The sequence below is a fragment of the Anomalospiza imberbis genome, chromosome 13, assembly GCF_031753505.1.
Source record: "Anomalospiza imberbis isolate Cuckoo-Finch-1a 21T00152 chromosome 13, ASM3175350v1, whole genome shotgun sequence".
NCBI lineage: Eukaryota > Metazoa > Chordata > Aves > Passeriformes > Viduidae > Anomalospiza > Anomalospiza imberbis.
The window spans coordinates 12,167,940-12,195,150 of record NC_089693.1 but is presented as its reverse complement, the minus strand read 5'-3'; the positions used below and the strand labels follow the sequence as shown (position 1 = coordinate 12,195,150).

At 39.7% G+C, this 27,211-nt stretch overlaps 1 protein-coding gene across 3 annotated transcripts in view; it reads left to right on the top strand.

Annotated features, from left to right (window-relative positions):
* MYO5A (myosin VA) overlaps positions 1-27,211 on the top strand; it is a 98,503-nt gene that overhangs the window by 67,896 nt on the left and 3,396 nt on the right. For 2 of the 3 annotated variants that reach the window (XM_068203962.1, XM_068203961.1), the window contains exons 21-38: positions 1,724-1,963; positions 2,479-2,727; positions 3,818-3,911; positions 4,609-4,757; positions 5,481-5,594; positions 8,268-8,414; positions 9,154-9,207; positions 9,913-10,140; positions 12,756-12,856; positions 15,294-15,492; positions 18,937-19,030; positions 20,079-20,225; positions 20,638-20,792; positions 21,983-22,072; positions 22,770-22,920; positions 23,750-24,032; positions 24,866-25,040; positions 26,359-26,439. In XM_068203962.1, coding sequence (XP_068060063.1) covers positions 1,724-1,963; positions 2,479-2,727; positions 3,818-3,911; positions 4,609-4,757; positions 5,481-5,594; positions 8,268-8,414; positions 9,154-9,207; positions 9,913-10,140; positions 12,756-12,856; positions 15,294-15,492; positions 18,937-19,030; positions 20,079-20,225; positions 20,638-20,792; positions 21,983-22,072; positions 22,770-22,920; positions 23,750-24,032; positions 24,866-25,040; positions 26,359-26,439 — 2,751 coding nt within the window. Of the gene's footprint in view, positions 1-1,723; positions 1,964-2,478; positions 2,728-3,817; positions 3,912-4,608; positions 4,758-5,480; positions 5,595-8,267; positions 8,415-9,153; positions 9,208-9,912; positions 10,141-11,207; positions 11,217-12,755; positions 12,857-13,395; positions 13,477-15,293; positions 15,493-17,048; positions 17,124-18,936; positions 19,031-20,078; positions 20,226-20,637; positions 20,793-21,982; positions 22,073-22,769; positions 22,921-23,749; positions 24,033-24,865; positions 25,041-26,358; positions 26,440-27,211 lie in introns of all 3 variants that reach the window. The other variant, XM_068203963.1, reaches the window with a different exon arrangement.

Below are 27,211 nucleotides of genomic sequence, written 5' to 3'. Positions count from 1 at the left end.
TTGAATCATCTGTTTCACACATCCTGGGGAAAGCTCCTGCCTGAGACATTGCAATGTGCTTCTCAGCTGGACAAGGAGTCTAGTTCCTCCATAGCTTTGACATAAGCTTTCCTGGGATATACCTGGTAGATGAAGTAACTTTCCTGATCCTCTCGCTGTACTTTGGAGTGGCTTGTTTCCTCACTGGATTGCATGGATGTGAGAATTCACTGGCACATGAGGACCATCCCCGAACGATGGAGGTATTTTACAGGACTTGTTGCTTTCAAACTTGAGGTGATTGTTGAAAGTTAGTTGTATTCCAGTGTTCAGGCACCCACTGGGAAGCTGAAGGAGCGTTCTGGAAAATGTGTAAGGAGGAGGCAGGAATGCCAACTGCATGGCATGCAGTCAGAAGGACTTTGGCTTTTGACCTTGCTCTGCTTTTCAGAGAGCTGCTTCCTTACCTAGGAGTGCTGAGTAACTGAGCGCTGTAATTTCCAGTCTCATTTTTAATTCAGAAATAAATGCTAAGGGAGAAAGTTCATATGTATTATAGTCTTGCCACTTTGCCAGTGAATTTTAAATTCATTGATCTGGAACTGTAGTGCTTCTAACACATTTCAGTTCATTTGCTAAGCAGTCTAAAAGAAAATAAAATTACTGTCACCTGACTAGTTTGTCTTACCAGCTTTGTGGTAAATCAGTGTAAGAATGTGAACTGCCTATTATATTTAAACTATCAATTCTGAGCATTAACATGAAATCCTAAATAATTTTTTTCTTTAGAATAAACTGTTCTATTTGCAGAAGCTTTATTAAGTGAACTTTAAGGTCTCAGAATACTGGAAGCCTTGTGGATTTGAGCAGGCTCTCCATGCATATCTCATGTAATCTGCTTGAATTCAGGGGGTTCCAGACCTGGGGGATCTCTGATTGAATTAGTGGGTGAAGGATCCAAAAACAAGTGGTAGACTCTTCTTAGCTGAACTCTCTGGCTAACACACATGACTGGTTTATGTTACAGTTTTGGGGTTTTTATAATAATCTGGATTTTTTTTTTACACCTCAAAGCTATGGTTGAAATTTCTGCCATAAAATAAATTCGAATTACTACACTATAAATTTCTTATTAGAATAGATGGAAATTTTTCCATGCTGACAAGCATAAGATATGTCAAAAAAGGCAACAAAAAACCCCCAAAACAAAATAACACAAACAAACCAAAAGCTTCTGACTTCTTAACAGCTGCTACATTTTCCTCTGGGAAATGCAGTCCTGACTGAATTACATATCAAATGTGGTAATTTTAAACTTTGTATTGATGAACTCTATGCAGCATGTGTCAATGATTCTAAAGTGTTTCACGATAAAGATGCAGCTAAAAAAAAAAAAAGATTGTATTTGTAATCTTGCCAACAGGTACTCTATACTTTTGCAATTAGCTGGGCTCTGACCTCAACACAAAGGAATGCCCGGTGCTTCCATGTGCCTCCAGTTTTTTTTTCATGTTCTTCTCTCCGGTTCCTTTTCATTTTACTCCATCTTGTTGTCCTTGTTCCAGTCTTCTTTTCCTCTTCTTTTATTTTTCATTTAAATTGATTCCATTTCTTGCTGGTCTTCCCCAGAAGTTTCTCTTTGCAGGCAAAGGCGTCTCTCCGTGCATCATTACGGGGCTCTGTTTACCTGCACAGGTGCAGTTGGGAGCTCTAACCCCCTTGCCGTGTGTTCTCCCACCTGCAGATGCTGCGGGAGCACAAGTCTGTGGTTATCCAGAAGCACGTGAGGGGCTGGTTGGCCCGGCGGCGCTACCGCCGCACCCTGCACGCCATCGTGTACCTGCAGTGCTGCTACCGCCGCATGATGGCCAAGAGGGAGCTCAAGAAGCTGAAGATAGAGGCCCGCTCCGTGGAGCGCTACAAGAAACTTCACATTGGCTTGGAGAACAAGATCATGCAGCTGCAGCGAAAAATCGATGAGCAGGTAAAAGCTGCTGGCCTCTGGGAAAATGTGTCAAAGTCGTGGTTACCTTTCTCAGCACTGTGGGCATTCACAGAATGCACTGAATTTTCATTGTAAGAGCTCGGTTCTCTTTTCTGATGAAGAACAGTGACAGGAGAGAAGGGGAGGCCGCAGCAGAACTGGAGCAGTCAAACATCCACTTGTTCCTCTCAGCAGAACTGAGAAAAACACCCACTCGCTTAACGCCAGTACTGCGTTTGAAGCACGTCAGTTGCTCTGTTTTAGGGGAAGGTGGGGTGATCGTGTCTGATGTATGTGGGCTCTCCATCTGATTTTAGTTTAGGATGTGCAGGCATAGAGACTGGACTGTTCTGTCACCTCGTTAAGCAGTTCTGCAAAACCAGACCAAAACCTTTTTGAAATGGGGAAGCTGCTCCTGTGCTCCCATGTCTGGGTATATTCTGTAGGGAAGGAAAAGGCTCCCTTAAACCCCAACTTCTCTAACAACTGCTCTGTCTGTGTTGTGTTTTGCAAAGAACAAAGAGTACAAATCCCTGCTGGAGAAGATGAACAACCTGGAGATCACGTACAGTACGGAGACGGAGAAGCTGCGGAGCGACGTGGAGAGGCTTCGGATGAGTGAGGAGGAGGCCAGGAACGCCACCAACCGTGTCATCAGCCTCCAGGAGGAGATTGCCAAGCTCCGCAAGGAGCTGCACCAGACCCAGTCGGAGAAGAAGAGCATTGAGGAGTGGGCAGACAAATACAAACATGAAACTGAGCAGGCATGTATGGGGTCTCAGATGCATGAGAGGATTTGCCGGGGCCTGGTGTTCACTCAGGTTTTGCCCAGGCTTAATTGTTTCACTTGTGTGGCTGGTATTTTTACTGTATTTTTATAGCTGTACAATCCTAAATAGGCTTGGTACCTAAATGGCTACACCTGTGGTAGAGAAATATGCTAAATCCATATATTGTGTGTAAATATATGTTCCCAGTCTATGCAGATTTTGATACTGAAAGCATTTGCAGAACCAAATCCTTGAGCTTTCTGACTTTGTCAGAGGTAGTGAATTCACTCATTTTACCTACCTAGAAAGAGTAATCACATAGATAGCAGAAATCTGTCCCACATTCAATATTCAAAGGTGCTGCTATATCCTGCCGAATGTAGACAGCCAGCCTATTCAACACTTGTGCACAGTCTAGTTCAACAGGTTTCAGCTAACCCCTTTTCTTTGCTAACCACAAACATATCAAACAGGCTGATTTCTGTCAGGAGAACTTGCTGATAATGGTGTAAGTTTGAGTATTGGAAGAGCCAATCCATCATTATGTGATGCTGCAGTGACGAGTTTCAATATCAGATAAGCATGAGGAAAAACATTAATAGATAAAGCAAAATTGAATGCATGGTAACCATAATCAGAGACAAATGAGTACCTGGCAAACCTGAACACATGTTAAGTGACACAGCTTTAGGGCACAGGCAAGATGTTAAATTTTGGTGTTACCCAATGCAATGGAATTTACCACAGAGCTACCAAATGTGTTACTATTTTATGAATATTTCTGTTTTAATGTGCCATTTACATCTTTGGGACTTTACTGAAAAATACATGGCACTGTGGAGTGTTTCAGGGCAATTTTAGCATCTAATCAGAAGTGGGGTTCAGAACATACAGGGGAATCTGCAGTGGTAAGTATTTAAGAAATGTAATTTGGAAATGAAGATACAACTCAGCTCACCAGTTCCACTTTGTGAAGAACAGTTTAAATATTTGAACTTTTGGTACAACAAAGGTGCCATTGTTGTTAGAGCTACTGATGAAAGATGAACTGCATTCTGAGTCAAATATTTTATTGTCTTTGTAGCTGGTATCAGAGCTGAAAGAGCAGAACTCATTACTGAAAACAGAAAAGGAGGAGCTGAACCGCCGCATCCATGACCAGGCGAGGGAAATAACAGGTTGGCTCTGTTCCCTTCATTCAGGTTCTCTACTTCATGTTACCTAGTGAAGCAACACCCTACTGCATAGATTGGGCTAATTTGCCTTCTTTTACATTCCTTTTTGTGCATTCATTTCTTTTTTTTAAGAATTTGCAAACATCAGAATTATGTACCATTTGAACTTCCACAAAATCCTAAGGGCTTGGGGCCTTTTTTTAGTGGGGGGTGACTGTTCCAAAGCACTTCAATTTTTAAAAGGCAGCTCTGATATTTAATACAGTTTATCCACTACCACTTTTCTGGCTGCTGTGACTGTGTAGGCAGCAGCCAGGAAAGCTTAACTCTAGATGTGAGGGCTGTGATGAAGGGAGCTGTGATGAGGAGGGTCAGGATGCTTGAGGTGTAAAGCACCTCACACTTTGCTTTTACATAACATAGCAATGGGCTAGTGCCCCTTCTTCCTCTCTCCTGGAATCACCTATAGAAGGTATTAGCCGAATAAATAACTTGTCTGAGTGAGCACTTCTGTGGTTGCCACAATAATGCTTTGGCCCTTCATATTTTTGGCTTAGTGTTTGCCTAGAGAAGCACAAACACCAGCTTCAAATGGCAGGCTGCTCCTGTGGTGCAGACAAGGCCTGTAGCTCCTGCATGCATGCACTGCATGGTAGGGAGGGCTGGAATTCTCACTTTGGATCCCTGCTGTGTGTGGCAGAGTCGATGGAAAAGAAGCTGGTGGAGGAGACGAAGCAGCTGGAGCTGGACCTGAACGATGAACGGTTACGGTACCAGAACCTGCTGAATGAGTTCAGCCGCCTGGAGGAGCGATACGATGATCTCAAGGATGAAATGAACCTGATGGTGGTAAGTGAAAAATCAGCTGAGAAATCAAAAGCTGTTTACAACTGTGTTTAGGCAGAGTCTAGTGGGATAAGTTGGTAAGTGTTGTCAGCTGTATGTGTTGGTGACCTGTACTTGAAAGGAGAATTTGGCCTTTTAAATCCTGTTTATTTTAATTAGTTCAGCCAAAACAAATGCATTTAAAATTTGTTGTTGATTAAAAAAAATAATTGTAACATATGTGAAGGAGGCTAAATATCTGCTGTGACTTTGCTGGTGGTATTACTTGTGCTGTCCACCCTTATTTTGCACTCAAGTTATTAATATCTACTGGGGTTGTTTGTGCCATCTTCATCCAGTGATAAATTTTAAGTAGTCCTAGGAATGCTCTGTGTGGCAGGAATATAAAGTATTCCTCAATAGAATGTGTAGGAAGTTTAAAAGTTGCTGCCTGTGCTTCCTGTAATCTGAGTGTTTCTTTCCCACAAAGTGCTGCATCCTTGCTTGGTTCTGCTTTCTGCAGCAATCCTTGGTGGTGTAAGATCTGACCCGTCTCCATGGAGTTGAGTGCTAGCTGTACCTCATAGGCTTTTAGGTCTTTGGAGAGACCAGAATAAAAAGTATTTTCTTACTAATTTTGATAACTGTGACATAACACCAAATATTATAAGCTAAACTAAAAGTTGTGAAGAGACAGTCACAGGGAAAACCACATACTAGTACTGATTTGTTCCACTTGCACTTCAGAGCATCCCCAAGCCTGGGCACAAAAGAACGGACTCAACTCACAGCAGCAATGAATCTGAATATACTTTCAGCTCTGAGATCACAGAAGCAGAAGATTTACCACTAAGGATGGAGGTAATGTTAAAAATCCCCCACAGCTTTTCACTGATACGTGGTTGAACTCATTTTTCTCTTTTTTTTTTCCATAAGTGCTTCTGAACACCATATCCTTATACTGAGAAATCTAATGCTTTAATCCAACTTTCTCCATTTCTTTTTAGAGAACACTTATTACTTAGTTATGATCCTGTGTAAAAAGACTGTCAAAATGAGCTTTGAATTTTTCTTGTATTGCAGTAAGCATAGAGTAGATACTTGATGATCCAGCTGATTTACATCTGTGAAACATTTGGTTTTCAGTCTTAGTAGCTAGATGGAATGAGTTTCCTGTTGGGAGGGAGAAACTCATGTTGGATCAGGTTTTCTCTATTTCATTGAGTGGAATCAAACTCCCAGAATGGGAGTTTCCTTTTCATATGCAGCAGTACAAATCCCAGAGTGTTTGGAAAACTGATCAGGAAGATGTTAAAAAAATGTTCAGAAAGATGACTTGATTCAGCAAATGAATAACATAAATAATTTGTGGTGCAACTCCAAGCCATTGATAATAGTCTCCAAGATAACTCCCCCTTTCAGCCCAGCCCATCCCATCGCAGTGGGACTGCAAACACAGAGCCCTCAGGGTTGGAGGTCTGGCTGTGCTTGGCACTTTCCCGCGTTAAAGTTTTCTCTGTGCATCTCCTTAACTGTGAGCCAGGCACAGCACACGCTGTGTGCCCTCTGCCTGGATTAGGGATCTCCAGAGCAGCTTTTGACAGGCTGTCAGTGCTGCTTTGGAAAGCCTCCGCAGAGAATTATTTTCTCCTCTGGATGCAAATATCCTGACGCACTGGGGCTGGCACAGCCTCTCTGCGCACTCTTTCATAATTTGCCTTCCCACTTATGTTTCTCACCTTGCATAATGGTTTCAGGATGATGCTTCCACATTCACGGGTAATCAGGAGAAGGACAGTGCAACTACATGTGATGGGATGTCACATATGAGCCAAATGCCATCTTTTCCTTTGGCTAGTAGACTTTGAATTGCTGTTCCGGAGCCAGGTTTGGGTTTTAGAATATAAATGAAGTGAACTCACACAAGAGTGTGAACGAATGCAGCACTGTATTTGTTTAACCCCTCAACATTCTCCAGTTCTGACTCTAAACTGACAATATAGATTAATTATACAAAACCACATTAAAAAATCAGGCCCACCTCAAGGCAAACGAGTAAAGCCAGAAAAATCAAAAGTGTCTTTCCTTTTGCCTGAGCTGTTGGTGTGGTTTATGACTCTTCCCCTCAACAGTAAAAGGAGATGAAGTGGAAATGGCTGTGCTTGCTTGTCTCTTACAGTCATTAATATTAATTTTCTAGTTCCTTTTATAGGCTTTAAAATTTTATGGTACGGTTCATAGTAAATACTTTGATCTTCACAGTACATAAAGTACAAAAAGGCTGATGGACAATTTCTAATGCACCTTCAGATTGCAAACACTGCCCAGAAAATAGTGAAGAAGCTAGTGAATTAGGTTCAGAACAGGCTGAATAATTAGCACAATAAAAGGAAAAAAGCATAAAATTTATTTTGTTACCAATTTTTTGTATCACATCCCACTGAATTAACCTTCAAATCGCCAGAGAGATTCCTCTTTAGCTGAAGAACTTACTATAGAAATAATTGAAAACTAAATTGTCAGAGTCCAGGACATCCCTCTGGCTGCCCTGGCTGTCTTGAGACCCTGGCAGGGGGCTCGGAGACCTTGGCATGAAGTCAAAAACACCTGTGGCTTCGATTTTAGCCTGTGGAAAAAACTGCCAACTTTGTATGAGGAATTACAAGCCACAAGGTTTTGAGTAATGTGATAGTTGAATTAGAAATTCTGCTTTTTCACAGGGTGAAAAAGTAGAATTTTGGGGTTCTTAGAATGGGGTTGAGGGGGGTACAAGATGGAGGGATTTGGGCGTGTCCTAGCCTTCTTCTCCTTCGTGTTGTCCTCCGTGTCTTGGTGTGATGGTGATACTTTTGTATGGGTTTAAGGCAGAGACACACTGTCCAACATAAATGATAGATATTGGCACATTATTGTAAACATATCACACGTAGTTTTTGGTATAAAATGTAAACACCGCCTGAGAGAGCAGACAGAATGCCATGGCCAGCGTGCTAGACAGAGCTCAGCAGGTCAGAGAAAGAATGTTATAGATAAGGAAAAATAAACAGCCTTGAGAAGATGATCCTACGCCTTTCAGACTCCTCCTTTGGCTGCATGGGCTGGGAAACAAGGACTTTTACAATCTTGGGGTCATCTCGATACCACAGACCCCAAGGCTAAACCAACAAACAAAAAAGTCCTTATTTACAGTTGTTTTCAGGTGAGTCTAACCACAAACTTTTTCTTTTTTTTATTCCCACCCTTCAAACAAGTAAGACTATAAGGTATGCTTAGTTATAGACCTCCAGTCTGCTAGGTAGTGTCTAGTGCTTTCTTTTGCTAGGCTTTAGGCTTAGAAACATTTTCTACTAGTAAATCCTTTTTAAAAACAGTGTTTGATAGCTGATGAAATATTTTAGATAGCCAATGCTCAGAATCAAGTAACATTTCTGTGTTCCTCTCATTCCCCAGTCTGTTTCCCATCTTTACTCACTGTTGTGCTTCCTTGTGCTGTGGAAGGGGAATACTTCTTGACTTCCTCTGTTGTTTCTAAAGCAGGAGCCTAGTGAGAAAAAAACAGCGCTGGACATGTCTCTGTTCCTCAAGCTGCAGAAACGGGTTTCAGAACTGGAGCAAGAAAAGCAGTCCCTGCAGGATGAACTGGACAGAAAGGAAGAACAGGCTCTCCGTGCTAAAGCTAAGGTGGACTCCTTGCAGCTGATCAAATGCTGACACCAGAGTGTCCCTTCTTGTGAAACAGTAGCTCTGTGAATGCTGACTGGCTTTCACTAAATCTTTATCTTCCTCTAGCACTTGCTGTATTTAATGACAAGTTTCGTACCGGTGCTTAGTTCTAGGGACTGGTTATTTAGTTTTCCAGGGTCCTTGAAATCCTCTGATGGAAGACAACGGGAACAAAATGTGCTTGGGACTTCACTTAAAAAAAAGAAAAGGCTGAAAGCCTGTTTTTATTAAGTAATAGCCATAAGGAAATCTACTTAAATGATGGCAAGAATGGGTAATTGTTCATTTGAGGCAGAAGAAATGTTTCAACCAGGATGCATAGCCAAAGCACTGGGCTTAGACACGTTAGCTGATTGTAAAGTAAATTCTCCTGATTGGGTCTCCTTAAGTTCTTAGAAAATTATGAAACCTTGGCAATTGTTTCTTATTACATTTCTACCAGTGAATTTTTTAGCATGCTGGGGTTCATACTGCTGTGTTTCATTGCCAGTGACAGTATGTGATTTTATTAATATTAACCAATTATGTGTCATAAACTCAGAAGTAAAGGAGACAATGCCAATATTCAAACTACAGCACTTAGCTCTGCCAGAATGAGTATTTTACAGTTTTAAAGGAAAATAATTTGAGTTCTCTTTTGTTTTCCTACCTCAGTGAAGGATTTTTTGTTTTCACACTTGTTTGTATTCATTCATAGGAGGAAGAAAGGCCTCCCATAAGAGGTGCAGAGTTGGAGTATGAGTCACTCAAGGTAATTCTAAAACAGAAGTTTCTCGGTTTTTTCTAGTAGGACTCCTGCCACCAATTGTATGTGCTGGCATAGAAAATTACATCAGCCCTCCTATTTGCAAATAGTAGCTGGAGAAACCAGAACAAATATTCCCCAGCAGTCATTTCATTGTAGGACCGCTCTTTTTGAGGTGTAGAATGTGTGGCTGGGGATGCAAAACAAAAAGATCCCTAAGCCAGGGGGAGTTCTCTGTTAAAACACTTAGTACAGCTTGCAAGTTAACTTGAGCAAAAATACAGTGATACATGTAGGTCTTCTTTTCAAAAACATTATTTAAATTACTGCCTATCTTAGACCACTAAAACTAAAAAAATTTCTTAATAGCGATGCAGAATTTTCTTAGTCTGCTGACCACTATTTGTTGTGAACGTTTTGTTTTGATAAAGGGAGAATAAGAGAAAAAAAAGATTGGCAATTCTGTTTGCCATCAAGTCTGATTCATGTGTGTGCGCTCTGGTTTTGCATTTCAGACAAAAGGTGAGTCCTGTTAGTGAAATCCTCCCAGCCACTATTGACCATAGTCAAGGGGCCAGGGATACAGGGGAGATGGATGGATTTCTTGCAGTAACACATAGTTTTTACCATTTCTATCCATAATTTTGTACCTGTGGGTTACAGCCATGTTGCAGTGCTGCTGGGTGACAGAATTGTCCCTGTTTCTTGCAGCGTCAAGAACTTGAATCTGAGAATAAAAAACTGAAGAATGAGTTGAATGAGCTGCAGAAGGCCCTCACAGAGACACGAGCTCCAGAGGTGACTGCTCCTGGTGCCCCAGCATACAGAGTCCTCCTGGACCAGCTGACCTCGGTCAGTGAAGAGCTTGAAGTACGCAAAGAAGAAGTTCTTATCCTGAGGTCTCAGCTTGTTAGCCAGAAAGAGGCAATTCAGCCCAAGGTAAATCATACTCAGCACGTGCACTGTGTAGGAGAGTTACACTGCATCATTAACATGCTTTATTTATTAACAGCCTGCTTGACATGGCAGAAGAAAGTAGTCTAGGTTTGAAAACCTTTCTAAGTGTAATCCATTGGTCCATTATTAGTGCACAAAATCACAGCAGTCTGAACTAGGAGCTTGTATTAATCAACCAGTCTGGAGTTTCTCTACCAGCACTCATGTGAAGATGTACAAGCTGTACCAAAGGTCTGATTACCCCCAGACTCCTTTAACAGTGCACAAATAATTCTCACTGGGAGCTGTATCAGTTCTTTAGTGTGCGGTTGGACTAGAAAATTGGAAGGAATTCTCAGGAATTCCTTTCAATTAATAGTTGAGTAAAAGGAACAGTTTGTTCTACGTCTACATGATTGCAAGTCAGTAACATTTCGTAAAGACCTCTGAAGATATGTAAAATCCATATTATTGCTTGATAGGTGCTATGTGCTTTTATAGGAAGAAGAGTAGATTACAACCACTGAAATGCACATCTTCTAAAAAGCTCTGATGACATAGTTAGGGAAGTAACAGCTTTGCAAATAAGAATCATTCAACCTGAAAAGGTATCATGTAAATCAAGGAACTAGTAATTTCCACTGAACTGAGCTATCTTGTGTTTTATAACTGCAGCAAGGAATGAACAGATATGTCATCTTTCCTTTGCTGCTGCAAAGTTATGTCTATATTTGTCCTAAGTAAGCTGGGAGTCTGTGGTGCATGAAGATGTGTAAGTCTTGTTTTAAATGATTGACTGTAAAGAAAACAGAACACATTTTTATGTAGTATTTAGAACATTGGTAAAGAAATGCTTAGTAAATCTTTCAATAACATTCTCAGCAGTGGTAGGATGCAAGTGTTGATTTTACAGTGACTATGAGTATGAGGGAAATAGGAAGGTGACCTGTGGGATGGCCAGCAGCCAGTTTGCAGATAGCTTCTGCTTTTTAGGTTGGACAGCTGCAGCACAGACAGATTTTTTTAATGTTTTGTTTCTCTTCTTTCTTGCCTACCAATTTGATTGCCAGGAGGATAAGGTACACATTTTCTTCTACAGTTACAAACCAGAACTTCCTAAATGCTAAAATAACCCTCAATAATATTGATCTGTCATTTCCCTGCCTCTTAAATGGCCTACATGTTCTTGCATTTTACCTTGATATTATTGAAAAACTTTTCCCATAATTCTATGATCTCTGCATTCCCATCTTCATGCTTTGCACCAGGAAACAAGTTAATTCAAAACAAGCAGATTTAACAGTTTTGAACTGTTGGTTTATGGCAACCTGAATATGAAAGGAGGGATTTAGGAATTGATCTAGTCAGGTCCATCATGTTTCTTGCTGAGTATGTTTGAGGGGTAAGGACAGTGATCCAGTGAGCACTGTGATCTGGGTTCCAGACCTCTGTTAACTTGCAAAGCCCTTATATTTCACAACAAATTAAGTGTCTATGGTATGAAGAAGTACCTTACTTTAGAGTGTTTGCTGTCCTCAGCAAGCAACAATCATTGTGGGCTCACATTGTCATCTCTAGATACTGGATGGGAAATACTGAATGTTTGATTAGAAAATGCAGTTGTGTACGTGTAAGAGTATAAGAAACTGAACTGACTCTAAATGATAGGTGTTCAGACTGCTAAAGTTTGATAGATTGGCAGGTGAGGTACAACAGTTTTACTCTATAGTAAATTAATAGTAGAAAAACCTCAAATGACTCATAAAGATGTTGGGAATAATTCTTTGAGGAGCTTACATATCTTACTAGTTTTCATATTGGATAACACAAATCATACTGGACATAGAGATCTAGGCTCCATAATCTGTCCACAAAGCTGTTATTGTAAATACTTTTCAAAATTGTGCTCATGAAAACAGCATCTGCTTGTTTTGAAAGTCAAAATGTCAGAATTCCATCTCTTATGTTCATTAAAGTCCTGTGGTACTCCATGGCAATGACTCAGATCAGGCTGGGCAAGGTGACTGCAGACATATATTAAGTATTTCAAGTTTTACTGAATAAAAAACAAACGTTCCATAATAAACGTCCAAAACTGAAACAAAGTGGTACTATGATGCTATCTAAATTAGAAGTTCTCAAGCTCTTGTCAATTATTTTCTGCTTTGACAAAGTAGTTGAAATACATGAGTGAGAAATAGTTCTTATTTTTGAGCTTTGAAAGACTCCATATAATGCTGTGTTTAAGAAATGTTAATAGAATTACGCTGGCAAAACTATGCTGCTTCAGTTTTAGTATTAGCAGCTGTTCCTGGTAATTCCAATAAAATACAAATTCAACATTCGGTGAAATTTATTTTGTTCTGTTTGTGACGAACAAATGGAAAGAGACTAACATATGTACCCACTTACTAGACAGACCAATATTTGACCATTTTGTATGCATTTATTTTAAAAGATAAACCAAATGGACATAGAAATTACGGACCAACCTCTTGCTCAGGTACCCACACTTATTTAATGTGGCTACTCAAGGATTAGTGTTCCACATAAGAAAACACAGATTCAAGGAGCAGTTATGTTGTTAAATGTACTGGAAATTATCATTCTTTTTCCAGCATACAATGACAGATGCTACAATCCTCTTGGAGGATGTACAGAAGATGAAAGACAAAGGAGAAATAGCACAGGCATATATTGGACTGAAGGAAACAAACAGGTACAAGTTCTTTCTTTATTTTGTGATCACTTGGGGTCTGCTGTGACACACTATGTATATTGTGTTGACATTTCCACCCATGTATGTCTAGAGAACACTCATAGCTAGGGTTATAATTTGATTTCATTAGTAAAATTGCTGTGTGCAGTATTTGAAAGGATTTGGAAATAATGGGGAAATGTAAAATCAGGCTTTCTGGATTTCCATTTCTTAGCCTCTAATTGCTGCATGGCCCAGCCTGGGTGCCATTCCCCAGGCTGGTTTGTCACCCTCTGAGCTGCAGTGGTCACAACAGTCTGTGGCAATGTGTTTATTGTAACAGCACAGAATGCTGTAACCAGCTGGGCTGTCACTGAGAGCTGAATTGCATTATGCAGAAGAAAAACACATAAACAAGAAAAGTACTTTGCTGTGTTGTTTTAGAGTGTTTTTTGTTTCTCTTTTATAGTAACTGTAATATAGTCTGTAATATCCTTGCCATGTCACCTCATCACCATCACATATATCTCTTGTATTTTTTTAAACACGTTTCTTGAAAGGCAATCTCCCCAGGACTATCATATGCTGAATGAGGACGGAGAACTTTGGCTGGCTTATGAAGGGTTAAAACAAGCCAACAGGTTACCAGACTTCTCAGAATGTTTTTTTTTTCCTTCATTTGTATCTTCTTTTCTAGCTAACTGTGCCCCTTGCTATGGGTTTGCTTTAGCTACAGTACTTCTATTGCTTTAACAGTTAGAAAAAAATTCAACACAAATTATAGAAATTAAGGAGTTTCCTCAGACCTAGTCCCCGAAGCTTTCTACTTGTCAGGATTTACAATTTAAAAAGTTTAAGATGACACAACAGCCAATACATAATTCATAAGAATACTTTTACAAAATTAAACTGTAAAATACCAGAAGCTTCACAGCTGGAACGTATTTGTAGCCATGTACTGTTTGTGTGCCTTTACACCAGGTTTCAAAATTGATGTTCCTTACAGTTTTTCAGCCTAAAGAAGTACAATCATTTCTCTAATTATTAAACTATTGTTTAAGTAGCTTCAGTGTACTCTTAAATTTCAAACTGAAATGGGTCTTACTCTCCTTGTGTCTCAAGTTCAGTAAATTAAAATTCTTCCCCCATGCCAGACTCAAAATGTAAGTCACAAAATAACCATGAAAGAGAAGTAATCTTCAGTTCCTCATGGTGCTGTTGAAGCCCCAGTGGGACCACTGTGGTCTCTTCAAGGACTGTGCTGGTCATGGGGTGCTCTGGCTCTGTGTGCTCGTCGGTGTCCCTGACTTCCAAAACGCTTCCTGGTCCTGCCCTGACAACTAATTCACTGCCTCAGCCCTGCTGATGTGCTTCAGTGTATGCCTTTGTAGCAGTAACTTCAGAAGGTGGAATTTTGCAATGACTGCTACTAACTAAAGTCTTTCCTTTCCTGGTGCTAACACATTCTACCCTTAACATTGTTGTGTAACCCTGTGAAGATCTAACCTAGAGCAGGATGAGAGTTGGTTTGCTCTGTGCCTCTTGTCCTGGCACTGTAAAGACAAGAAGTTTTATATTAAATGGCAGAGCATGGCAGGTGAATGACTGTTTGCCCTTGTGTGCTTCATCAGTTACTAATAAGTGTTCCTGCCTTATGCATATTTAAACCCTGAAATATTGTCTAATTGAACGCTGGTAGTCAGCAGTATTGTCATTTCCAGTGTATGTACAAAATTATGAGTCAGAGCCCTTGGACAGTGCCTTGCAAGCAGGAGTAGATCCCCCAGCACTGCCTGGCAGGAGGCTGGTACGCGTTATCCCCACTTCACAATGAGAAAAACTTGAGATGTGATGTGCCCAAGGGGAAAGAACGAGTTAGTGGTGAGGATAAAGCTCCTGATTTCAGTCCCAAGTCTGATTCTGTTGTTGCTTTTCGTGCATTTAGGACAACCCTCTGAAAGATGTTGGGTTTAATGCAGAAATAAAGATTATTCATGTGTATTTGCAATGAAATGGTTTCTGACTGAAAAAGTTAACTCTAAAAATATTTTCCGTTGCCAATATTGCAAGGTGCTAACATAAGTGAACACAGTGTCATCTTCATCTAGGATTATTTGATTTGTTTAGAAGTAAAACCTCTTTAAAGCCCCTTCAGTCAATCTGAGAAGACTTAGCTTTACATTTATTGCCACAGTGGCACCCTGTACAGTACGTGTTCAATCAAATGAAACGCAAAGCAGTGTCACAATTAGCTTCTCTCTCTTCACTTTTTGATCATGCAAGCTTAATTTAATTAGAAGGCATACTAAAGGGTTTAAAGAGTACTCTGCCTTTTTCATTTTCCTTTGCAAGCCATGGCTAATTGTTCCTGAGCAGCAGCTAAAGCTTTACACTCCCTCTGAGAGCCGGGGATGTAACTTTGAGTGTGTGCACACAAACTGTTGCTCAACCTCCTTAGGCTGCTGGAGTCTCAGCTGCAGTCGCAGAAGAAGAGCCACGAGAACGAGCTGGAATCGCTGCGAGGTGAGATCCAGAGTCTGAAGGAAGAAAACAACCGGCAGCAGCAGCTGCTGGCCCAGAACCTGCAACTGCCTCCCGAGGCCCGCATCGAAGCCAGCCTGCAGCACGAGATCACCCGGCTGACTAATGAGAACTTGGTAAGAGAAATGATGCTGCAGGACCAGGCATGGGGACTGACAGACCTGCCACACCTCTAGGTCCTTATCATTTTTCAGATGGCAGCTTCCTGCAAAAAAATTGCACAAGGGTGGTGGTTTTCTTGAGTGTAAGCTAATGGGAGAGAGAGGCTTGTGATTGCTCCTGAAATAATAATGTTTCAGGAAATTGGTTTGAAGTTTGGGGCATGGAGGAAGCTTCTGGATCCCAGCTTCCAACTGGTGAGTTTAGTCATGGCTAAACAGAATGTTGATATCTAGGGAAGTCATAAAAACTAATAATGCCAAGGAGGGGTATATCCCCTGAAATATGTTAGTTTTAGTTCATTGAAAAACTCTGATGTAATTCTTTAATTATTTTATGTAATTTTTCTTTCTATTTCTCTCTTCCCTGTCTGAAGCTACACAGATAATCCACCATTTTATGAGCTCCAGCTATTCAGTATGTTTTGAAAAAAGAAATAGTTCCATAAAAAGAAACTTGGTTAGAAGTCACTTAGCTAATAGCTGGTATTCCATGTGTACTGCACAACATTTTTGTGTGAAGGAAGGATTGGGCAAACTCCCTACCTTCTTCCACAAAGAAGTATGTTCATCCTATGTGGGCTACTTAATTTCTGGGGAAATCTTCTGAAGAGACCTGTGTTGGCATATGTTTAGCTTGTTATTGGTAAAGGGAAACAAGCTACTTCAGCCAGAAAAATCCTGGCTGTGAGTGTCATTGCTTCCTCCAAACAAGCCAAGGTGTAGTGTGGTTCTTGCTAACGTACACGACAGAAGTTATCACTGTTGGGGTCTTGTCTTAATACCAAAGATTTTGAGCAAAGTATCATAATTCTGATGCATATTGGAGAACTGGCTAAAAGTGTAAGTTTGCCTCAGCAGCCACAGTCTCTCATAAAGGTAGATGGTGAATGTTTGTGCCTCAGCAGCTCTCTCCTGCTGCTTAGTCATATGTTACGATTTTTAGCCACTTTTCCCCCCAGAGACCTACTCATCACACTGTGTTCCCAAGACAACACACAGTCATGTAATTATATCCCAGAGGAGTTCTCTTTGTTTTCAAATACACTGAATGTAATTTTACTTGTTAAATATAGACTTGTTCCTTAGTATTTCACGTCAGATGTTTGAGTATTGCAAGTCCACTCGAAGCCAAGTGTATGTTTCAGTTCCACTCTTAGCCCTGGAGTGGAAACAATTTGCAGCTTTCCAGATGCCATGTTAGAATTGTAGTGTTCACTGCAATCTCATCTTGATTAGCATAAGAAAATGTCCCGTCCCTGTTCTCACAAAGGTTGTATTCCATGCTCCCAGAGTCCTAATACAGCCCATTTGAAAAAGATTTGACTGTTCTGCAACTCATCTACATCAGCTTCTCTCTGAGAGGTGCTGGCATGAACACAACTAAGGCCTAGACTACCTAAAAGTAGGAGATTCTTGATCTTGTTGTATTCTGATTTAATCTGTACAGTGCTCACTGAAGTTTCAGTGTCTCAGAGGGAGGGAGAAAACCAATCCTGTCCCTATTTTTGCAGTTTTTTGAGGAGTTGTATGCAGATGATCCCAAGAAGTATCAGTTGTACCGGATTTCCCTTTACAAGCGGATGATTGTATGTAGCTCACGTGAACCCTGTTTTCTGTTGTCTCGGTTGCTGTTTCTGAAGCACTAATTGAAAAGCAGGCTGTCTCCTTTTCTCCCTTTCAGAGGAAATCCCCCTGCAGAGAGCTCCACGATGCCAATTACTTGACTGCTTTTTTTGTTAGTCTTAGTGTCCTTTGTGTAACCTGTGTTTCTTTTCGATGCACAGTTTTGTTACTAATATGAGCCTTGCACTGTGAGCAAAGCAATTTCTTTTTGAATACTACTGAATACTGCTCTGGAAAAGGGGTACATGATGCAAAAGAAGTTCAATTTTCAAAACTACTCTTTGGTTTGAAACTTTGGTACAATTAGATTCAGTTCAGAAAAGTAGAGGACTGATCATACAGGTCCTTACCAAGGTGAATAATGCCAGCAATCCAGTCATAGCCTGAATTTATTCTTATTTTAATATTTTTCAGAAATGCAAAATAGGAAGAATGACATTGGTGATAATATTTTCACAGTAATTAAAGACAGCACCATATATGAGCTTGAAAGAATATAATTTATGAGTTTCCAGATCTTAATGAAATATGAATTCTGTTAAATCTGTTTAGAGGAACCATAGAAAAAACTTCATTTGTCCTCACATAGAGGTTGTTCTGAAATCATATCTTTTGCCCTTGCCTGATATGTTCAAAACAGTCTGTCAAACTTACATGTATCTTTTTGTTAGTTTCAGGAGAAATTGATTTATCTGACAACAAGTATGTAGTGTTATTAATAGGATTTCTGTTGTAAAATTCAACAGTGCTTTGGATGTGAAGCATGGCCTCAATTCTGTTGTCAACAGGCCTTATATCTTACTGCTCAAATATATTGTATCAGCTTGTAAACTCTTTTACTACATGATTAAGGATTGTGCCCATGCTGCACTAAAATTTTTCAGTACTTCAGAAGAGGTGTCATTTCCCACATGATGCTTTTGATGCAGGGAGTTCACAATCCCTTATGTTCCTACCAGTGCCAAGAATAATCCTCCTGCTTAGGAGATTCTTCTTCTAAGCTGCTTTCCAACACTTAACCTGGAATGGCTTTCAGGTTGTTTGAGCTTGAGGTTTTGCTTTCCTTTTTTAATTACACAGTTATTTTGTGAATGTACTACAATAGATATGTCACAGGACTATTCAAAGATAGATTTCTGTGGAGTGTTCCTTTAAAGGACAAATACAGTTTATTAAAAGAATAGGACTTTTAGGTGCTAGATGTTATTCAGGTACAGAATAAAAACATGTAAGAAATCAGTTTCAGTGTAAGGAAATTCAATGACAGCAAGAAATGGTGTTTGGATGTTTGATTTGGTAAATTTGAGTGCAAGTTATGGTCTTTCTAGGAATCTGTCATCCTCTGATAACATGGATAAGTCTGAATAAGGAATCAGTCTTAAAGACAGGAATAAATGATGCAGAAATACAGGATAGCTGTTTAATAATAAAGAAAATAATTTCTGTGAGGCATTTGGAAGAGCAGGGAGGAAGCATTAGGGAGATGTGTTTGCAGCAAAATAACTTCTGCTGTACAAACTGACCTCATTCTGAGTGTCTGCAGGACCTACTTGCCTATGAGCTTTGCCTTTGTCATGCTGCATATAACTAAATAATATTTGCAATATTTGGCTTGTGTTATAGGCAGTGTACCAGCTTGCAACCCTCGGCCAGAGGATGGCACTTCTGTTCAGCTTTCCTCACTGCCTCGTAACTCTATAACAGCACTGTTTTTGTCTCTGTCACACGGCACAGGATTGTTCCATATCTTAATCTTCCCCTTACTTGAATTTGCAGGATTTAATGGAGCAGCTGGAAAAGCAGGACAAAACTGTACGCAAGTTAAAGAAACAGCTGAAAGTATTTGCTAAGAAGATTGGTGAACTCGAAGGTACTTTTATATTTTGAGAGAAAGATTTTGGTTTACTTTGTGATCTGATTGTCATCATACCCATCTGTTTCAGCAGTTGTGAGGTCTTCAGTAGCTTTAGCCTCTGATTTCAGAAACAGGATGTATGCTCAGACCTCTGTGTGTTCCTTTATGAACCTTTAGTAGATGAGAAAGGGAGATTGGTGTTTCTCTGAAGGCAGAAAGTATTCAAACATAAAGGAAGGTTTCTTGCACTTTTTGTGAACTTAAAGCCAGTATCTGGTTTTGCCAAGAGAAAAGCAGTACTAAATATGAACCGAGCAAAAATGAGTTGTCCTTTAAATGTGAGGGTTAGTTACTCCAACTAAGTGTTTTTTTTAAAAAATCTTACAGTATTGTTCGGTTACTTTTCTGGACAAGATCACAGTAATGTTCATACATAATACAGAGTAGGAAAATGCTTCTGAAAATATCATTTGGTCTGTGTTTATTGCCAGCTTAGAAAGATGGAGTAGGTCTGACTGGGATGGAGTTAACTTTCACCATAGCTGCCTGTGTGATGCTGTGTTTTGGATTTGAGTCTATAACACTGCTGGGAACACATTGGTGTTTTGGCTACTGCTGGACAGTGTCAAGGATTCATTTTTTCCCCACTCTGAGCCCTCAGTAAGCTGAGGTGGGAGAGTACAAGGGCACACAGCCAGGACAGCTGACCCAGACTGGCTGAAGGAATATTCCATGTGCTGCACCTCCAAATGTCAGGAGCCACAGGAGGGTATTTTGCACACAAGGTAGCTGTTGGTTGAGACTGGCTGGACATCAGTTCCCTCGGGGTGGGTGTTTATCGTGAATGATTGCCTCTGCTTTGCTTCCCACCCCCCCAGCCCCTTTTCCTTCACTTACTAAACCACCTTTTTCTCAACTAACGAGTTTTCTCCATTTTGCTCTGAGTATTCTCTTCCCTCTCCTGCTGGAGCCAGGACTTCCTTAAGGAATGTTACAGAAATGTCTCCGGTATCTGTTGGTTTCATGGGAAAATGTAATATTTCTTTCCAATCTCTCTCTGAAGTGGGCCAGATGGAGAACATATCACCTGGACAAATCATTGATGAACCTATTCGTCCAGTTAACATTCCACGGAAAGAAAAGGACTTCCAAGGGATGTTGGAATATAAGAAGGAGGATGAACAAAAACTTGTCAAGAATCTTATTTTAGGTAAGCATCTTTCTCATTTGTGGCCTTCTCTGTGTCCATACACTCTGAAAAATGAATGATAAGAAATTAATTTCCTAATGCAAATTCTGTGTTCTTATTTTGGTTTTGACAGTGTTCAGTTTATCTACAGTTCCTAAATGTGTATCATAATCTAATTGTCCTTCCTGACAAGTATAGTACATATTAACATGCCTGCATATTTTTAGCAGGCACTTATATCTTCTTATTCTGTTCTTTTACCAAGAAAGTGGTCCTTAGTTTTGCTCTGAGTTTTCACTGGCTAGATATAGTTATATAGATATATATATATATACATGTATATGCTATTAACTGGGGAGGTTGCAATTACCTCATATAACATCTTCTAATGACTTGACACTTAACAAGACAATGTGTGTTTGTTTTTCCCAAGAGCTGAAACCACGTGGGGTAGCTGTCAACCTGATTCCAGGACTACCAGCATATATTTTGTTCATGTGTGTGCGCCATGCAGATTACCTTAATGATGACCAGAAAGTGCGGTCGTTGTTGACTTCCACTATCAATGGCATCAAAAAAGTGTTAAAGGTTAGTTAGTCTGCTTAGTTTAGAAAAAAAAAAAAAAAAAAAGCATTAATTTAAAATTCACTTTTGGTTTTATGTTAGGAGAATGAGGAAAAGGCTTTCAATGAATTGGCTCTGGATTTGTGATCAGTGAACTGCCACTAAAGTCCCAAGAGTTGTGTTAAAAAAATAACAAATTACATTGCTGGCATTTCATCCCTATAGTAGCAGAGATGCATTGAATTAATGGGAGAAGAATTGCCTTCTTTTTGATTTGAATAGTCTCCCTTCTCTGAAGCTCAGCTTATAAAATTTTGGATGTAGTCAGAGTTTGCAGAGTGAGTCTTTGTTTATCTTCTCCAGAGCACTTAAATAAACAGTTTCATTTGCAGTTTTGGTTAACAGATTCCTCATTTGCTTCACCTACAGATTACACTGATGATAATATGTTACTGCCCAAAGTCTTTTTAAGAGCTGGCTGGGAGAGTTCAGCCCAGGTGTATCTTGAAGGCATTATTAAGATGTGAATATGCTTTATGATTACATGGTTTTTTATTTTTTAAATGAGAGAGATGTATCAAAAGCCAAGCCTTTAATCAAACTACAAGTTTTGAAAAAAATACTTAGTAAACAATCCTGCAGGAACTTAGATATCCATAGGAATTTTTGAACATTAAGTGAAAGAAGTGCACACTGAGGAGCTCTAGAACTATTCAGCATATAGTTGATCTTGTGTTCTTTGGTGACAAGGGTTTGTTGTTTTGTTTCATTTTCCATTTCAGGCTGCCAAAATGGTTGTGATGTAAGTGGCATTCATCAAAACTGAATTGTTCTCTGCTCCTCCTGCTGGCTCTGTATCATTCCAGTCTTCCCCACTGGGCTCTTTGCAAGAGTCATTGGGTATTTTGGGAATATAGTCACATTGCCCTTTGATTTCTGCCCAGAGCAATTAGGATGGGTCTGTAAAACACAGAAAGATCATGTCTGTGGAGGAAATCATATTAGTGAAAAATACTAAGGAAAAGAGGGAGAGTGTTAAATGGCACTTTGCCAAAACCCTTGCTTTCCTAATACATTACTGTAATACACAAATTTTGCAAAACATCAGAATGAGGATCTACTAGAAAGTGTATTTTAAGCATTTAGTTGTGTATCTTGCATTCTATTTTATTTCTCCTGCCAGTCTTTGCTGAAGTGTTTGTTTTTATCTTCAGAAAAGAGGAGATGACTTTGAAACAGTGTCCTTCTGGCTGTCGAACACCTGCCGATTTTTGCACTGTTTGAAGCAGTACAGTGGAGAGGAGGTAAGCAGTGCTCTTAATCTGGTTTCTCTTGCTCTCCAGTACTGTTGTCAGCACTGGTCTTTAACAAACCTTGTGTAAAAGATCTAGCCATAGTCTCTTAAAATGGCTAGACCTTTTGGAACGAGGGTGAAAGCACAGGGATGTAAGATTTGAACCAGCTTCCCTTTATTGCAGGCTGGTACCCAGAGTCTAGATGACACTGGGCTCCCAAAAGGGCCAGCTCAGATTAAGCAGGAAGATCTGGCAGCTACCATTATGGTTTTTAGCAATGATTCACTGCACTCCCTATCAAAAAGACCATATTAAGCCTTTTAGCCTTTAGTGTGGCAGACCAGTTGATGTTTGGAGGCTGTGATACACCCAATTCCTCTTTCAAGCTTGACTGGGCATTTGACCATGGCCATGTGAAAATGCCCACGCTGGAGTGGGAGGAAGTCTTGCCTGCCAGAAAGCTGGCAGAGTTGTTCCTGTGTCATAGACCTGAAATTTTGAGTTAAGGAAGCAGATGCTGTGGAGAGGACACTTGAACAGCAAATCCTAGCATTAGCCTCAATCAGACAAAGTTCCAGACTAAAATTTTGAGGAGCTGTGACTTAAGGTATTATTTGTCGGTTGCATGAAAGAAAATGCAATACTGGGTTTGTGTAATACTTTGTGCTATACTGAAGCATTAATTTCTGTTATTTTACAAATACAGGGGTTTATGAAGCATAATACACCTCGTCAAAATGAACACTGCCTCACTAATTTTGATTTAGCTGAATACAGACAAGTACTGAGTGATTTGGCTATTCAGATCTACCAACAACTTGTCCGAGTGTTGGAAAATATTCTGCAACCAATGATTGGTAAGGCAAAGTTGAATTCCTTAAAATTCACAACATAGTACCAAAATGAAAATTGTGATGGTGGTAGTAGATGTATCTTGTATTTCTTCTTGAACAGTAGAGTTTCATTAGTAGTTCTTGTGGAATTCTGTTCAGAGATGACAAAGACTCTTCTGGACAGGTTGGATTAGAGGAAAAACTAAACTGTGACTGGTTCTTCTGGCAGTGCCAGAATAAATTGGTATGCCTTATTCATGCTTGGCATAAATCAGGCATTTTCAGGAAGGAGCTGTCAGGACGATCTGATATTTGTTGCCCTGTCTGTTGGGAAATATCCCATGGAAAAAATAGACTCTAATTACATGAGAACTCTTAACTGAAATTAGTATGGAAAAAATGTTTAGTTGTTATTGACAGCAGTGAGGAATTAAATCACAAGATAAAACTAACATTCAGATAGGGTTTCTTTTTTTTCATTAAGAACACTTTTCATGTTCTCTTCAGACAGTACTTCCACAGAAATTTTCATGATGCTTTCCAATCACATCATTTAAAAGAATGGAACAGCTCTCAGTTTGCTGACTCTGCTGGTCATATGACCCTAGGAGGAAAAAAGTACTTTCCTGAGCTAGATTCAGACTGTCCTTTTAAACACACATGCTGGAATCTTTGTAAAAACCCTGTGAACTTAGATTTTGCCATGCATAGTGGGACACACCATTTCTGGAAATCATGGTAAACTGTGGCTAGCAGGAAGCCCAGCCTGCTCTCTCTGCTTTACTGTCTTGCCCAATATGCTTGTGTATGAGCAGTTGACAGTCATTACAACAATGGTGTCCATCAAATGCAGTTTCAGGAATGCTGGAGCACGAGACCATCCAAGGCGTGTCAGGGGTGAAACCGACAGGGCTGCGGAAGAGAACATCCAGCATTGCTGATGAGGGCACCTACACCTTGGACTCCATCATCCGGCAGCTGAACTCCTTCCACTCAGTGATGTGCCAGCACGGGATGGACCCAGAGCTGATCAAACAGGTGGTCAAGCAGATGTTCTACATCATTGGGGCTGTAACGCTCAATAACCTCCTCCTGCGCAAGGACATGTGCTCCTGGAGCAAAGGAATGCAGATAAGGTGGGACAGCTCGATACACTTCTCTTGAATGCACTGCTGGAAATCTTATTGAACTCTTGACATTGCTGAATATCATTTTGATGAAGCTGCAGATATCTGGAATATCTATTTTTCCACACGCAAACAGGTGCAGATGGTATTGAACTGATTTGGTGAAATTTGGTTAAAAACAGCTTAGTTGACTTTGGCCAAATCCTACCTGACATTCAAGGAAATATGGTAGAAGCAAACCAAAAAGTGTTTTATTATCAAGTGGGAATCAGAGCTGTAGGTGAAATGTTGGTAATTTCACCTCAGCTTTTAGAGAAGAATAGCAAACATACCTGCTGCTTTTTTTATACACTGGTGGTGCAGTGGATGCCTCTTTGTCTACATTAGTTTGCTGCATCCTGAGGTAAAGCCATCTGAATCATCTCCTGCATTCCACATCACCTGTTCAATGGATTTTACTGGCATATGTCAGGAAATTTAGCCAGGGCATTCCAGTCCCTCAACTTACAATCCCAAAGCCTCACTGTACTTTAACATGAGTAAAATCTCATTTGCTTTTCTTCTTATCACATTCATGCAATTAATAGGAACAGAAACAAATGGGAAAGAGTAGTGAGTGGAAATCTTTGTTTCTTACAAAGAAAAATTTTCATTCTAATCCATAGTTTCTAACTGTTATGAAAGTCAAAATCCCTGCCTTAATTGGAAGAAAACAGTGTGAAGACAAAATAACAAAACACATAAGGACAAAGAAGCAGCACTGGGAAAGAGAAATTGCACATGCTTTCCATTTATCCATAATCAAGCATTAATGTTCTTGATGCTCTTACTTCTTTGTACAGATACAATGTGAGTCAACTGGAAGAATGGCTACGTGATAAAAATTTGATGAATAGTGGGGCTAAGGAAACCCTGGAACCCCTCATCCAGGCTGCACAGTTGTTGCAAGTAAAAAAGAAAACGGATGAAGATGCAGAAGCCATATGTTCAATGTGCAATGCACTGACTACTGCCCAGGTGAGCAAGTCCTCATTGTCTGTCTTGCTGTCCCTCCTGAGCAGCTCTCTGCTCTTGTTGGTGTTTGCTATCCCTGCCAGCGCTGCTGTCACACATGAATTGGAGGTTTCTTACTTTGTTTCGCTAAAACAGATTAAGTTGGAGGGGTGAAAAAAGGACCAGACCCTTTTGAGTCTGAGATAAGTTTTGAACAAATTGAGAGGAAGCTCAATAGATTGTGAAGGGTGCAGTGCTGTACACAGTCTCTCAATTTTTGGAAATCCTTAGAGAAAAGTCTTCATTCAAAGTCATCTGTGTACTCCAGACAGCTCTGCCTAGGGTAGTAGGAGTTGATCTTTCTGCCATCAGAGTTGGTATCCAGCCAAGTTGATGGACAATTCAAACAGAGCTGTTGTCTGTGAGTCTGCAAACAAGAGTGTGAAGTTACTGTACCCATTAGCCTCAAAGGCTGAACCAAGTGGGTCTCAGTGAACAGACTCCTATTTATGAAAGCACAGATTTTGTACAGATATGTTGCACTTCTTTTTCAAACCATGCTACATTTGCATAGAGCTTGTACAGGAATAAATGGACCCAAGCATCTTTTTGATGAGTACTGAGCAATTCTCACCAGGAAAAGGAAGAAATTTCCCTGTTTCTTTCACAGTTGTGTCAGCGCTAGCAGTTGCATTAATAAAGCCATTTTGATTTATTAATTCACATTACTGGAAAATCACTTAGTTTTCTACTGAATGAGAAGTTAGAATTCCATGTGCTGTGTTTTAACTTTTTAACAAAGTGTTTTGGTTTTTTAATAAAGGGAATAGTAAAAAACAAAGAGTTTTTATTAGGTTTTACAAGTTTCACCCATATTACTATGTAAAGTCTTCATTATATAATTCTTTGGTGGGTTTAGCCCTGTTTTTAGAGAAATAGCTCACTCTCTTGAAAAACAGAGAAGTTGTAAGACTACAGGAGGTCATGACTACAGGGTAAAAATTAGGGTGAGAAATACATGATGTTTCTGGGAGTGGGTAGGGAAACAATCAGTTACTTCTTATGTGATTTTTTCCGTCATTTGGTATTTTCATCACATATGTAGAAATTTAGGGTTTCTACCTCCAAAGAGCATATATTCTGAAGGAGGCAGTCATTTAACATAGCATTGAGCAGGGTGATGGAATTCTGCATTCATCAATAAAGCAGAAAAATAACAGATACTTGAAAATAATTTTCTTCTTTTAAATAGCTAATTTTAAAATTATATTATTAGTAATTATGGATGCATCTGTTGATTGATCAGCAACATGAACCTGAAAATGATTGTTCTTCTTCACAGATTGTAAAAGTTCTGAATTTGTATACTCCAGTTAATGAGTTCGAAGAGAGAGTCTTGGTGTCATTTATACGTACAATACAGGTATGTCTGTCTTTTCATCAAAAACCATTTGACTGTTTCCAAGAAAACCTCTTGGATTAGTCAGAATTGTTTGCATCCTAAAATACATTCAGGAAAATGAATTAAACTAGACTTTTTAGCTATCATAGTTTAACAGCATTGAAAAGATAATGTCAACCTTAAAATGTAAGCAGTCAGAAGTTCCTGCCTCCAGACTTTCATGTAAGTGTTAGTTTCCCTGTCAGTATGTATGAGGTTTTCAGGTGAGAGGTTTTTGTGCTTATTCATCTTTGTGTATGTAAGCTCACTTGTATGACATCTTTTCAAGCACTAAGATTTAGATATGCAAATTAACTCAGACCTGTGTCTGCATGTGAAGCTCTGTGCTTTAAAAACTGAGGCCTATATCCATACCAAAATTCTTAATTTGTCCCTTCTATTTTTGTATGTATTGGTGAAAATGAAAAGTTTTGAAAACTCCAAAGAGAAGCAGCCAGTAGAGCAAAATTAAAGAAACAAATGTGAACGTTCTGATCCATTAGAAATTGAATTACAAGATAAGCAAGATAAGGGAGATTGGGAAGGTAGAACTGAGTTAAAGCTGTAATTCCATTTATTGAAAAGATGGCTACTAAATACTGGGCAAAATTTTCCTTTTGCAGGGAATCTAAGTATTCCCAGATGGCACTGTTAAGGGGGGGATGTGCAGAACTGAAGCAGATCAAAGTAACTACAGTTTAAAGTCACAGTTGGTGTAAATGTCAGCTCAGGTTAGCAGAGTGTGTTTGCACAC